We start from the raw sequence: 14,185 nt of genomic DNA on the forward strand, positions 1-14,185 counted from the left end.
CCCCGTTGAAAAGTCAACGGGGCTGCCCGTCCTTTATATATCGCATTTCGTGCTTCCGCAACAGGCAGACAAACACAGACGACGGTTATTATAGAGACTAGCCATAAACACTTGGAAAAAACAATGGGGTCCTCTGTCTTTAAATTACACGCTTTTTTGTGTGCCCGATGCACTATAGGGCTATTATTATAGAGATTATTCGGCGGCCCGTGGAAAAATCCGCGGTTTTGCGCGTCCTTTATGCACCATTTCGTGTGTCACGCTACTTGAGGTACTATTTTGCGCTGAGACAGACAGAATACGGCTATTATTATAAATATAATAAAGCTTACAATTATGGGCTTAAATTTCTTAAATTTTTAAACGATTATCTTATTCTTTCCAGGAATCAAGAATCCAGTTTACAATTGTGCTGCGACGCAGAGCTTTCAAATTCCCGTTATCGGTTTCTTGATGGATTCCGGCGGTTTTAAGGCATTCATTGTGTTTCTCTGTGCAATATACTTTTAACGGCTTGTTCCAACTAACATTTGACACCTGAATTTATTTAGTACAACCTCCAAGAATTTAAATTGTGCAATCTTTTTAGCTTTAATAGACGCACTGACAACTGGCATTAAATGACACTCGTATGTATCCCAAGCTAAATATTCGCGTTTAAGTTAAACTGTCCGAGAACGGTATTTGTCCACTTTGAGATCGGTATCCATTCATCCGCGTGTCAAGGAAGCTATTATGTACATATTGCCATACTCTTTCTTCATTTTTTCAACATCATGCTTTTTTCCCTTGAATACAACGTTAGGGCTTAATTTTTGTTCCATCTCCTTTTGCAGCCAGTCCAACGGTTACACGAAATTTTTTGTGTCCTGTTGTCTTCACACTAACAGTTATTTTCCAACGACATCTACCGTGTGTTCAACACTATATCCGCCTAAATAGGTGTTTCATCAAATGCTATAACATCGGCTGTTTGGTATGAATATTTTCATTGTAATCTTCTCACATGTGACATGTACGAGACGATTTTAGTTAATCGCCCTGTATGTTTTCTTTAATTAAAATTTCAATGGTGAATGTCTTATCGTGCAAAGTGAATGTTGAACCAACGGAAAGAGTATTATTGAGAACTATGCCCAGGATAGCCTATTCAGTTACAGCAGGATTCTACACTTAACGAGGGTACTGCTAATTCTGTACTCAACTGCTACATAAAAAGATGAAAATGTTGATATGATGAGGGATGTGTCCTTTTTGCAAAGGAAATAAAAGAAAATCTGTGAGGGAAAAATAATAAAGCTGTATTTTTTGTGACATTAGTTAAGTAATATATAACACAGTTATATATATAAGTACATATAAAAAACATTCAACGAACGTGCAGCCAGCAGCCAATGATGCTCAACGTGAGAAAATACAGAACATGATGCAGAAAACTTGAACATAAAATCTTTCTTCTGTAACTAAAGCAGGTGTCTTCATGTCTTCTATTATACAGAAGGGTTTTACAAAAATTTTATGCTCCAACAATGATAATAATAATAATCGCTGCTCAAAATTGAAGCTGTTTGCAAGTAAGGTATATACGCTATTTTATAAGAATGATAAAAATCAGAGTGGACTAAAATATTTATTAATTTTATCAATTCTCAGACTTACATTATTTATAGCACATTATTATACATGTACATTGTATGATTAGAAACTTGTTAGAAGGTCCAGACATTAACATAGTAATTAAAGAAGGCCACATGCTTGATAGCTGGAATAACATAAACGCTTGATAATAATAATTCGTTTTAGACTATGTTTACACGTTGCGGTTAGAGATCTAATTTTGTACCGGATAGGCCGTCTGTCCGCATGAAAATGACCTGATATGCGAAACGGAATGACTCCGGTCCGATGCAAATTGTGAAATGATTACACTCAAATGCTAAAAGGACAATGGCAGACGCATTGAAACAAAATAGCGACATTAAAAGGAAAATAATTACTTTTTTACTACCTTTTTATGTCAAATGTTCTAGTTTGCTGGTACACATTATATTTCAAAATTATTTCTCTGCAGAATGATATCTATCCACAGCGTGTGAACATGGTTTTTTTCTTCTTTCTATGAGAAATCAGCTCGAGGATTATTCTTTAAAATTTTTGAAGAAGTCCAAGCCTTGTATTCTTACGAGGCACAAGAAAACAGCGTGTATAATCACATTGAAGAAGAAGTAATTTACTTATCACTAACATACTGCCTAGCAGCGGGTGAGATCCGATCCGCGGTGCCCAGGATTGTGAGCCGCAGACAAACCCACTACACCACATGCGGCAAAAGCTATGTTAATATAATATAATATAGGATAATATAATATAATGTAAAATAAAAAAATAAAGATCTCATCTATAGAAACTAGTCTAAACCAGTTAAAAATTCACGGAAATTCAATCGTCGGAAATTTACGCGTCACTAATCGCAGCTGCCATCTTTGGTACAGACAGACTACGACACACTAGTCGAAGCCAGTGGATAAATCCACGGTTTTAGCAGTCCTTTATATATCGCATTTCGTGTTTCCCTAACACGACTTTTTTCTCGTGCATAAATAAACAGATGGAATAGGGCTATTAAAATAAAGGTAGGTTGTATGAAAATACCATCGAAATTTTTAACTTTGGAATGAAAGAGATAAAAAAAGAGTAGTATATAATTTATGACAGAAGCACTTCGAAAACATTTAATTTTTAATTAGTAATTTTTAGTCTTGTATTCTGGTATTGTTGTACTTTGTTCTTGTGTTTGTAACAAACGTTCTTTTCGTTAAGATTTTGTTTTCAATTTATAGAAAAATTTGTTAACGCATAATAGTAATATATAGAAACAAAAATAATATTAAAAAGATAAAAAACACAATTATAAAATATTTTACGTAACATCTCAGTAATGGTTGCTGGAAAATCAGGGAAAGTTCGTTTCATATTTTTACTGTCGTTTCTTGCTCTGGCTGTTCTTGGCCTGGTGCTCTTCACAAATCCTCAAATAGTGCATGATGGGATACAAGTCTTGCAGAAGCGACTTTGGATGGGAGGGTAAGTTATTACACTTTAATTTAGATGGGTTTTTTTTGTAATAACATATGTGAAGTGAAAGTAATAATTTCACACCAATGATTTTGAATTTACTGATGGTCTAATTTTCCAAATTGTTTTGTTTACTTCGATTTGTTTTTGCATGAAAAAAAAGCAAGCTTCATAAAGCCCTTAAATTTCACCAATAATTTTTAAATAAACTTCAAGAAGAAGTTAGATTTTATTATACCGACATTTTGTTTGAACTTTTTAACCAAAAATCGAAAGAAAAAATACCATCGCTTTGTTTGGCTGCAGAGAAATGATTACACTATTTCTGCAGGGGAAATTGAAGCGTTTATTAACCAGTCAAGTTTTACGAATAAATGTTTAATTTTTAAAGGTACACAGCTTGAATGGACTATATTTTATTTTTCTAACGCTGATATTAAGATCAAAACACAAAACACACCCACCGCACACAGATGCGAGCATTTCTAATTAGTTGCGTTAAATATCGCATTGGGAATGACAATGGTACTAAATAAGGTAATATCACCAACTACTATCTTAATTTAGAATGGTTTCCCCAACGCTCCACGAGAGGGATATTATCTTTAAACATGCAGCGGTAGCTACAGACAACAAAATATGCAGCAAAATAGGAAGGACAGTTTTAAATAAAAAAGGATCTGCAGTTGACGCTGCTATTGCTTCCATGTTATGTCTAGGTAAGATTATGCGTTGAATTTTACTTAATTACTTCTCTTCGAAATGCACAAATCTGGGCTGCAGATACGATTATTGTGTCGAAGGACCTGTCTGTGTGTATAAAGGTATGGTTACATACAAGAAGGCTAAAAATTTGAATTACATGGTCAACTCCCGGAATCCCCCTTTCACCAATAATTATACTAAAAGGCACTTTTTAAATATGAAAACTGTTGTCCCAGAAAAATTTCGTCCCGTCACGGCTAAGAGGGCTGCCCTTGGGCTGAGCGAAATCCTTTCTAAGGAGAAACGTTTCTTTCTATATAAGCATATTTCAATAAAAGGTAAAAACATTCTATAAATATGGTGCGAAAACCAAACGCAGCAAATGTCCCGTCCAGACAATCATTCTGCCCCGCTTGATATATAACCAGTCCCTCAGACAAACGTTTTATTACCGTTGTTACACACTGGCCTATAATGTGTATAATTTTTGCGCGTGGTATCTTAATATATATATAACTACTTAGGCGTAATGAATCCTCACAGCACTGGTATAGGTGGAGGAGGGTTCATGATGGTTTTTATTCGAGAAAAAAGACAAGGGACCGTCATTGACTTCAGAGAATCAGCCCCAAGAAACGCTGATAAAGATTTGTTCGGTGGTGATCCAGAGAAAGGCATTAAAGGTTACTCATTACGAAACACTCTGTGCTCTTTTTGTATGCAACCAATATGACATTTTATAAGCATTTTGACTTACTTCTAAGGTGGACTAGCGGTTGCTGTACCGGGAGAGCTTCGTGGTATGCAGCTAGCTCACGAGAAGTTTGGTGTACTACCATGGAGGGAATTGTTTCTTCCAGCGATTCGACTATGTAGGGAAGGATTTGAGATCACCGAATCCCTACATATTGCGATTCATAAGTGGGAAAAAGAAGTGAGAAGTGACCCATGTTTAAGGTAGGAATTTTCTCTTTTTTATGTATTTAGAAATTTCTATGATTTGTCTTTTTTTGTTGTTGTTGTACTTACTGTCTAAAACCTTTGCCAATTACATATTACTGATATTGAATTTCTAATTATTCTCTTGTTTTCCCAGAAAGCAATTTGTCAAAAATGGAAAATTATTATCAAAAGGCAACAAAATCAAAAACTTGCCTTTAGCAAGAACTTTGCAAAGGATAGCGAACGCAAAAAATGCGGACCCGTTTTATACTGGAAAAATGGCGAAACAATTTGTGAAAGACGTTAAGAAGCACAATGGTATCATTACAGAGAGTGATTTAAAAAGTTATACAGCTGTTGTGAGAGATCCATTGATCAGCAATCTAGGAAATTTCACAATGCTAAACGCTCCACCGCCGGCCAGTGGACCAGTACTTGCTTTTATTTTAAATATTCTAAAGGGTGGGTAAATTTGTGAGGTTTTATGTCTTGAACGATCCTATAAACTTTTATTTTTTGTAGTCTTTTCGAAAATATTTAAATGTCTGTCATTACCAAATGCGGTAAAAATATCATTTTTCTTTCATTAGTATGCAATTAGGACAATCAACGATATAATCATATAGATGGTATCTATCAATTTTATTAAAAGTTACAGGAAATTTGGAGATTCAAGAAATGAGTAAATCCCGTACTGAAATTATTAATACGTATATATTTTCCTCATAATTTTAGGCTATAATATGACCGAAAGTGATTTTGCCACTGAAGAGAAGCAAGCCTTAGTATACCATCGCCTCATAGAGGCTTTCAACTTTGCATATGCTAGACGTAGTGAACTCGCTGATCCAGATGTGGAAACGAGCACAATGCGTGTCATTGATGAATTAATGGATGATGATTCAGCTGAACAAATAAGACAGAAAATTAACGATAAAAGAACATTTAAAACATCCTATTACGGTCATATATTTGATAATAAAATAACAACAGGTACAACTCATTTGGTTGTTATTGCACCAAATGGCGATGCCGTTTCAGCGATGAGTACTGTAAATGGATAGTAAGTTGTTTCTTCTTGCTCTCAATAATACCATACCTTCTTTTGATCTATTGCTATCGCTGTCAAGGCAACGTATAAGGACAATGAAGTCGTATGGCATAATAATTTAAAATTGGTCTTAACTTTCCAGACACCTGCTTTTAGCAAATCTTATGTCTTTCTTTCTTGTCCTGCTTTGCAACCAATATGAAAGAAAACACTTTTTACTATTTCAGATTCAGAGAACGTGAAATTATAACGTTTTGCGAGAAGGTCGACATAATAATGCTAAGGAGACCTTATTCAGTAAGAAATAGTAACTTGAAAATAACACCGGAAGATATTTAATAGTGATTTCCTCACAGTGGAAGTCACTTAGAGTGATACTAATGTACTCCGAGTCAAAAGCAAAGTTTAAACAATCAATTTCACTATAGTGTTGTTAGTGCGCATACACTTTAAATATCCTAAGAATTCTTCGATGATGTTTAACAAGCAGGCTGGGATTACTTTTATTTAGTCTTGGAGCAAAGTTTAGATCCTGTAAAATGGGCTTTATCTACAATAACGAGATGGATGATTTCAGTTCACCGAAGATTTCGAATGAATTTGGATTGCCTCCTTCTGAAATTAACTTTATAAAGCCCGATAAACGACCTTTATCGAGCTCGGTACCCGTAATCATCCTAGATAAAAATTCAAACGTACGACTGATTGCTGGTGGATCAGGTGGATCGATTATAACTACAGCAGTGGCACAGGTAATCGTACTTTCTCATTTGTATTAAACAAATATCTGTGCTTTGTACAAAATGGAATCCAAATCAGTACTTTCCCCTAAGGATGTACGAAATAGCCATGCGCGGGATATGCACAATGGGTGAAAATCTGAGGACCCGAATATGCACGATGCACCCATGGGTTTTTCCACATGTTATCAACTTGTATATAATCAAAAATTAAGTGTGTATTTATGAGGAATCAGCATTAAACTCATGGTGGCAAAAACATTTATGTCTGTATTGGTCAAAATTTTTATGGAAACAATATGTTTTAGGCGACATTAGATTTCTTGCTGGCATGAAAATAAAAGATTCATGCATGTATCTTAACGTTATAAGTTCATGTCGGCAAATTATTTTGAATGTTGTGTATGTTGCAGCTGGTGTATTTATGAATGGTATTGTACCACAACATCATCGCAAAATCGTTTCAACTTTTGTGCCCTGAAATGAAAATAAGTAGCCGGTGGGAGATACAAATCGGTACATGTCACCATACTCTAACTTTGTTCATTCTTGGAAGAGTTTATTTGCAATTATAATCTTTAAATTCTTTTCTTTGGTTAGATTTTATTTCTAGATGTCTATAAATAAAATATAAAAAAAAATAAAAAATATAAAAAAAAATATAATATAAAATATAAAAAAAATATAAATAAAATAAAAAGTCTATAGAAAGGGAATTAATTAAATGTAATTACAACTGCATGTTGAAAATTTTCAAGGGCCTAGGCTTAAAAGTTGGGAGGATAAAGGAGACAAAAAATATCTTGTTGTTAAGGTGTTGGTGGCGATTGCAGTTGTTATTGCCTTATTTATATATTGATTTGTTTATTTATTCACTTATTTATTTTGATTGCTTCTTTGTCAACAGGTGATTATGAATAATCTTTGGTTTGGTATGAACATGAAAGACGCTGTTCAACAGCCTCGTATTCATTCTCAATTAATCCCACATAACGCCTACGCTGAAACGAGAATGCCTAAAGCGATTTTGAAGAAACTGAGAAAGAAAGGACATAACGTAAGTTGACAGCTATATCTTGACCCTGATTTTTATCAATGACGAATTCAGTGTTTAGTCAATCAAGGATTTAGTGACGATACCATCACATTTATTTTACTATTCGATCCTTGCGTCAATCCGTACAAATCACCAAAAATTATAGTCATATACTGTGAGAAGATTACCTACCTATCCTCTTCTTTGGCAAAATTTTGGATTCAAATAAGCTATAATAAATGTAAATTACGACATTACAAAAACAAAGACATGACTGGCCGGAATTTAGGAAATAATAAAAAAATGCAATCGTTCTCAAGTGCGTTTATTACAAAAATATCGTTTGTCGTACATCTGTTTAAATTAAAATAATCTTTTTTAAAGTAGTACTTCAGACAAATGAAGTTATACTACATACTATTTCCCCTACACAAAGTAAAATGGCTCCTCTTTTGTCATATTAGAAGTAGAACAAAATTCAAATAAATTTCGGTTGGACAAAGTAACTTAGAGACTTTTTAACGATTTTTTGTTTCTCTATTTCTTTGACAGTTTATGGACCAGCCAAGTTAGTATTGTTTTCACGGTTGACATTTGTTATTATTAGATTACTATTACAGACGATAGCCATGCGGTGGTTCAAGCAATAGCACGTGTTGATCAACAATGGCAAACAGTTTGCAAAAAAGGAAAAATCGAAAACTCGGATTACACGAATTTCTGTTTAAAAATGAAATCAGATCAGGTCGGATTCTTCGCCGAATCAGACTATAGAAAAGGTGGAGAACCAGATGGATTTTAAGTTTTTTGTTTACAAATTGAACATTTTCTTGGTTATTAATACTACCTTTGTGTTTAATGTTATTAATGTTCTATTATTTTAATTAGAAATAATTTAATAAGATTATTTTTCATCATTAAATAAAAATTTTTTGTTTGTTTTTGTTTGTGTTATACGTCACGCTTACTCACAATTGACAATGTGTCAAATACTTATTGACTCTTTGACACCCAGCTTGGTTTTGCGTTTCTTCTTCTTCTTCTTCTTCTTCTTCTTCTTCTTCTTCTTCTTCTTCTTCTTCTTCTTCTTCTTCTTCTTCTTCTTCTTCTTCTTCTTCTTCTTCTTCTTCTTCTTCTTCTTCTTCTTCTTCTTCTTCTTCTTCTTCTTCTTCTTCTTCTTCTTCTTCTTCTTCTTCTTCTTCTTCTTCTTCTTCTTCTTCTTCTTCTTCTTCTTCTTCTTCTTCTTCTTCTTCTTCTTCTTAGCAAAGTATTGGCAAATATTTGTCTCTTTCGTTGCAACTTAATTGCAGGCTTAAAATTTTAAATCTATTTGCTATTTTATAATTTTTTTGCTTAGTAGGTGCGAGCAATGTCGGAGCTTTCTCCGGTACTTAGGTGCGAAAGTTTAAAATCTTGCTACGACAATTTAAAAGCTTATGGGTCCACCTCTGTTGACAGTAAGAATCGGACACATTGTTTGAAAATCCAGTAAAAGAAAAGAACGTCCAATTCCGCCTAATCAAATATAACTGTATTGAGTAACAACCGAAAAATCCCATTTATAAATCCATTTGGTGGTAAGACTCCAGTTATAAACATGCATATTTCAAGCGAAAAGCTCTGCCGTTTCTTTTAAGACTTAAAATTTCCTTACAGTTAGATATGCCTAAGTTAAGCACATAATTTACCTAAAAAGCACAAGAAACTTCTGCATAGCTTTTTGTTAATCACCGATACGATTCTTCATTGTTTTTGAAGACATGAAAACACTTCTATACTTTGAACTTCTCAGTATTTCACAGTTTTAAAAATATAAATAAAATTCAAAAATCCGTTATTGACAAATGCTTGTCAGAAATCATTGCAGCAGACAATTTCTGTCAGGTTTCTATTTCATGATTCTGGTATTTTGATATTACCCTTTGCTATTATATATGACATTATTTAATTTTGCCCGTTGGTTTAAAAGGAATCTTTCACAATTTCGTCCATAAAATGTTTTGTACAAATACAGATACACCTTGCAAAAACAAAATTTGCGCTGTGTAGAATGCGAGTATCGAAGTTTTCTCCGCGTTTTTCGGTCATTTCGCGAAAGTTTAAGCCTTCGAAAATTATAAATTAGCAAAACGCTAATTTACGCTATGTTTCGGACAAGACCCAAAGGTTTTATCACGAAATCTCATAGTTAGTGATATGTTTCTTCTTTAATAATCAACTACAATAACATGATTTGAGGTTTTCATTCTTCTTTGCTGCTACAAACATATTTCGGGTATCCTGATTCTTTGAAGCATCAATGGAAGCACACTTTTCATAGCTCATAACAAGAAAAAACTATTGACTTGCAAATGATTCTTGATTTTCGCAAAAAACAATTTGCGAATTAAGCGATTTTTTGACATTATAAATCTTACTGCCCGCGATGTTTCTGCTCCTAAAATATTACTTAGCTGCTACGTAATGAAGTGAAACAAACGTTGCATTTACAGACTTCAGTATAACGCCGCCTTTCTTTTTAACGCCCCTCCCTATAAGAAGTCAAAAAAGATTCCTTGATGAGTCTATTAAGATTTTTGCTTTTTCTTTGTTTACTTTTTTGTTTATTATGTTTTTCGTATTATATTTTTATATGAAGTTGTTAATCTTTTAGAGATTTTCTAATAAGCGCATGCCATATAAGTTTAGAAATTTACCCTTCCCAGCATTAAATAGGTTAATACGGCGTACATTAAACCCTATTCCTGCTGTAATATTTAGGTGTTTAGCAATGCCCCTGTGTACTTTCTGAATTTCTTCATTAATAGACGTGGAACCTACCACAAACACTGTCCAACGTGGCCAAAGATTACAGATGGTGGCATTTTTGCAAATGACGTTATCAAAATTTTCAGAAATAAGCCTATTGACATATCTGCTCCAGTTCCGCAAATTACACAGAAGTATCGCCGCAGTAAACATGAAAACGAAGTTTATTATGAACATTTTATTTTTCACAGCGTGTTTTTGCTGAGAAGAAGACTTTACCACAAGATTTTAACTTTATAGTCAAGCTTTATTTCCACATTTTTTAAAATTATGGATGCAGATAAAACCAAAAAGGTAAGTAGTAGTAAGGGTGAAAATGAAAATGTTCTCGTGGTTTGGAGTGTGCAGCTTTTGTTCTCACTGTCTTTTATGTTTAAAAGATGTCAAAAATGAGTATACAACAGCTCATGATTAGTTTTATATGCCAAGTTCCATTCAACACAAAATTCCTGAATCAATATATGTCTACTTCAGGAGAAAATGGAAAATAACAACAAGGAACTTTCCAATAATATTGTTGTGCTAAAGAATAAAATCTTAACAAGGAAATCAATTCGTTCCAGAGCAAAGCATTTTCTTTAGAAGAAATGAAATGCGATCCACGTGCAGTAAAATTTTACGCCGGTTTTCCAAACTATGAGTTACTGTTATCAGTTTTTCCATTACTTGGAACCAAAATTATGTCGTATCCAATATTTCTCTGGTCCCCTAAGTCTCTTGGGAAGAATCATGGTATTTATTTTTATCAAAACTCCAGATATGGTCATTCTAAATCTGGTCGTAAACGATCACTGTCTTTATTGGATGAGTTTTTTTATTGTCTTAGTACGTTTGAAGGTTGATTTGTTTGTTGACGATATTGCTGATCGCTTAATGTATCTTCTGGTCACATCTCAAGAATATTTACCACTTGGATAAACTTTTATTATTATGAACGTCTACTGTTGTTCCACTTTCCTTCTCAAAAAATGGTTCGAAAATACATGCCTAAGCTATTTCGAGAGTATTCCACAACACGTGTTACCATTGATGGTACTGAAGTTTTTATACAAACCCCTTTTTCTATGGTATTACAGTCACAAACATGGTCACAGTATAAATATCATAACACTTCGAAAGCTTTGGTGGCGTTATCCCCCTATGGAAGTATCACGTTTGTATCAAAGTTGTGGACTGGTCGAGTGAGTGACAAAGAACTAACGAAAAAGTGTGGTTACCAGGCGTTTAATAGCGGGTAACACAGTTACTTGTAACTTAACCAGACATTTCAACCTCAACGCCCGTCTAGTTAGTTAATAAAAAAAATTGAATATTGAAATCTGTTGGTCTAATGGCTGTGACAAACACGCAAATGGGAGATCCAGGTTCAAATCCTGGACAAGGCTAGGAGAGACAGACAAACTGCGGAGAGACAGACAAACGACGGCTATTATTAAAGAGACAGTCGTTAAGCCGTGAAAAATCCACGGGGTAAGCCACAAGTCAAGGTGTGACCCGCCATTACGCCGTAAACTGTGACACACAGTCAGGTGAAGCTTATCGTTGCCCGTCTAGTTAAAAGTATCACTCGGCTATTTAATTTTGCAGAATAAGGTCTGACACTAATAAAAGGTGAAGCTACCTAACTGCATTCAGTACAAGAATTTAGTTGTAGGTAGGTAAAAACTGAATTTGGCTACTTTCACTTTTTCGTCAGAGGTAGCTAAAAAGAGAAGCTAGCTAGGTAGACCCAACTTCAACATAAAAATAAATAGCAATATACCAAACTGAATAAAAACTTTAAAAGAGTAGAAATAAATAAATATAGCTATAGCTGTAGCTAGATGCCTTAAAAACAGGATGCTGCCTTAAAATCTACGTTTTTAGCTAGCCCAAAACTTAAAATTGGTTTGTTTAAGATTTATACATGGCTAGAAAACGTGATGAAATATTCACCTTAACATGTGAAAAGACACAGAAAATTAATATTCCTAGAGATACAAAGTATTTAGAAAGAAAAATATCGAAAGGAGACCTACCTCACAACATCGCTTCCAAACCAAAAAAGCCTCCAAATGTGTTTCCGTTGTTTATCCGGTTCTGGCGTGATTCTGAAATTATTCCCAAATTAACCTGCGTTCAACCTAAAAACGGAGGTCTGTAAATATCTGGCCGCCGCTATTTTTCCGAAAAAAGCTGCGCGCAACCATTTTGAACACAAAAAATACGGCTATTATAATAGAGAAGTAGTGCAATCTTCCTCGGGACATGTAGGGATATTAATAGTGTTCCTATCATTTGTTATGCGACAGAATACAGCATAAACTTAAAGTATAAGGTCAGATTTTGTGTCAGATATTTTCTCCTTGTAAACAAACAAAATCTATTTTAGTTCGGGAACACGTAACGATCTTAAGTCTTTCAAACTAATAACTGTTTTAGTATGAGGTAGTAGTGGTTGAAACCGATCCATATTGCACTCAAGTGCAGCCAAAAATATCAAAAATGTATAAATTTGTTAAGTAATTTGTGCATTTCCCCGCTACAATTTTAAGTGGTTCATAATAAACCTCGTTTTCATGTTGCGCCACGGTTAATTGTGAACATGTGATACGGAGAATAGCTTATTGGTACAAATTAGCCTTATATCTGAGATTTGGTCACGCTGCTGTTTTATTGCCTTTATTTTCAGACAAAAATCGTTACAAAAGTAGATTTAAAAACTATTTAATTGCATTTCAATCAAACCTTGGATTTTGTTACGGTAAACTAGGACAAGTTTCTCGAAATAAAAGACATTCATCATTGAAAATCCATTGATGTTTCAAAAATGTTCAAAAAACCTTATTTTTAAACTGATTCGATAGAAAAACAAGGATAGAATTGCATGGCAAAAATGCTAACTTCAATAGTCAGGATGTTGGGTGACCTTTATTTAAACAGCGGCAATACTAAAACGATAAGAAAAACAACATTGTATCAACATATACGAAGTCGGCTAGAGCTTGTTGTTTTTACAATTTTATTATTTTTAAAAAGAACTTCTGAAAAATTTCACTAAAGTCATAAATTTATTTTCATGGCAACACCTCGATATATTTTTAAAACAACCTCTCCGGAAAATCAAAGCTGTATAAAAGTTAAGGATAGTAACTGAAGATCAAGATGTAACTAAAAGCCGATAAAAAGTTATGTAAAGCAGTTAAATAGAATGGCTTCTAAAAACAACTGCGTCAGCCGGGAATCGAACCCGGATCTATTGCTTGGAAGGCAACAATGCTAACCGTTACACCACCGACGCTTGTTTATGAGCGATACATTTGAACTTATAAACCATTAAATTGTACTTTCTGCATGATTTATTTTTCAGCATGCCTCCAAAAAAATATTTATTATTCAGAAAACTAAAAATGTTTCAGCTTTTTTTAATGTCTTAGGATTTTAGTGGTTCTAAATTCGACAAATTGGATCGGGCATCATGAAAAAATCGTATGCTATTACATACTCAAAAATTATGTCTGCAGCCAGGTCTTTTCGTTCACATACAACGTTTCTAACGTTTTCTTAAATTTATAGTTGCTGAAATAGTAACTGCGACAGCAGCGAGTCCAACACTGTCTTCGTTCTCTCAAGACATTTTATCGAAAGGATCAAAAATCTGTTTCGAATTTGATTAAATGTTTATTTTTTTTATATAGAAACTCACATTTTTCTAAACGAACACTTGATGTACAGATTTTAAGCATTTTGATTGGTTAAAAAACTTTTGATTAACCAAAAAGTTAATCCAGTTCGACCTTTTAAAAATCGAATTCAGCATTCTGAATATGTCTAAAGCATACGATTTTT

The 14,185-nt window shown here is 33.9% G+C and overlaps 1 protein-coding gene and 1 non-coding gene across 2 annotated transcripts; one reads left to right on the plus strand and one right to left on the minus strand.

The window, feature by feature from the left end:
* Positions 1-2,857: 2,857 nt before the first annotated feature.
* On the plus strand, positions 2,858-9,311 carry LOC130624208 (glutathione hydrolase 1 proenzyme-like). Its single transcript, XM_057439780.1, has 9 exons — positions 2,858-3,084; positions 3,643-3,794; positions 4,305-4,463; positions 4,545-4,737; positions 4,877-5,184; positions 5,458-5,785; positions 6,285-6,525; positions 7,421-7,570; positions 8,157-9,311. The coding sequence occupies exons 1-9, from the start codon at positions 2,939-2,941 to the stop codon at positions 8,349-8,351; spliced, it is 1,872 nt and encodes a 623-aa protein (XP_057295763.1). The 5' UTR covers positions 2,858-2,938; the 3' UTR covers positions 8,352-9,311.
* Positions 9,312-13,565: 4,254 nt separating this feature from the next.
* Trnag-ucc (transfer RNA glycine (anticodon UCC)) lies at positions 13,566-13,637 on the minus strand. Its single transcript has one exon. It is a non-coding gene; the product is annotated as a tRNA-Gly (tRNA).
* Between the last annotated feature and the right edge of the window lie 548 nt (positions 13,638-14,185).

This window comes from Hydractinia symbiolongicarpus, chromosome 13 (assembly GCF_029227915.1).
Source record: "Hydractinia symbiolongicarpus strain clone_291-10 chromosome 13, HSymV2.1, whole genome shotgun sequence".
Lineage (NCBI taxonomy): Eukaryota > Metazoa > Cnidaria > Hydrozoa > Anthoathecata > Hydractiniidae > Hydractinia > Hydractinia symbiolongicarpus.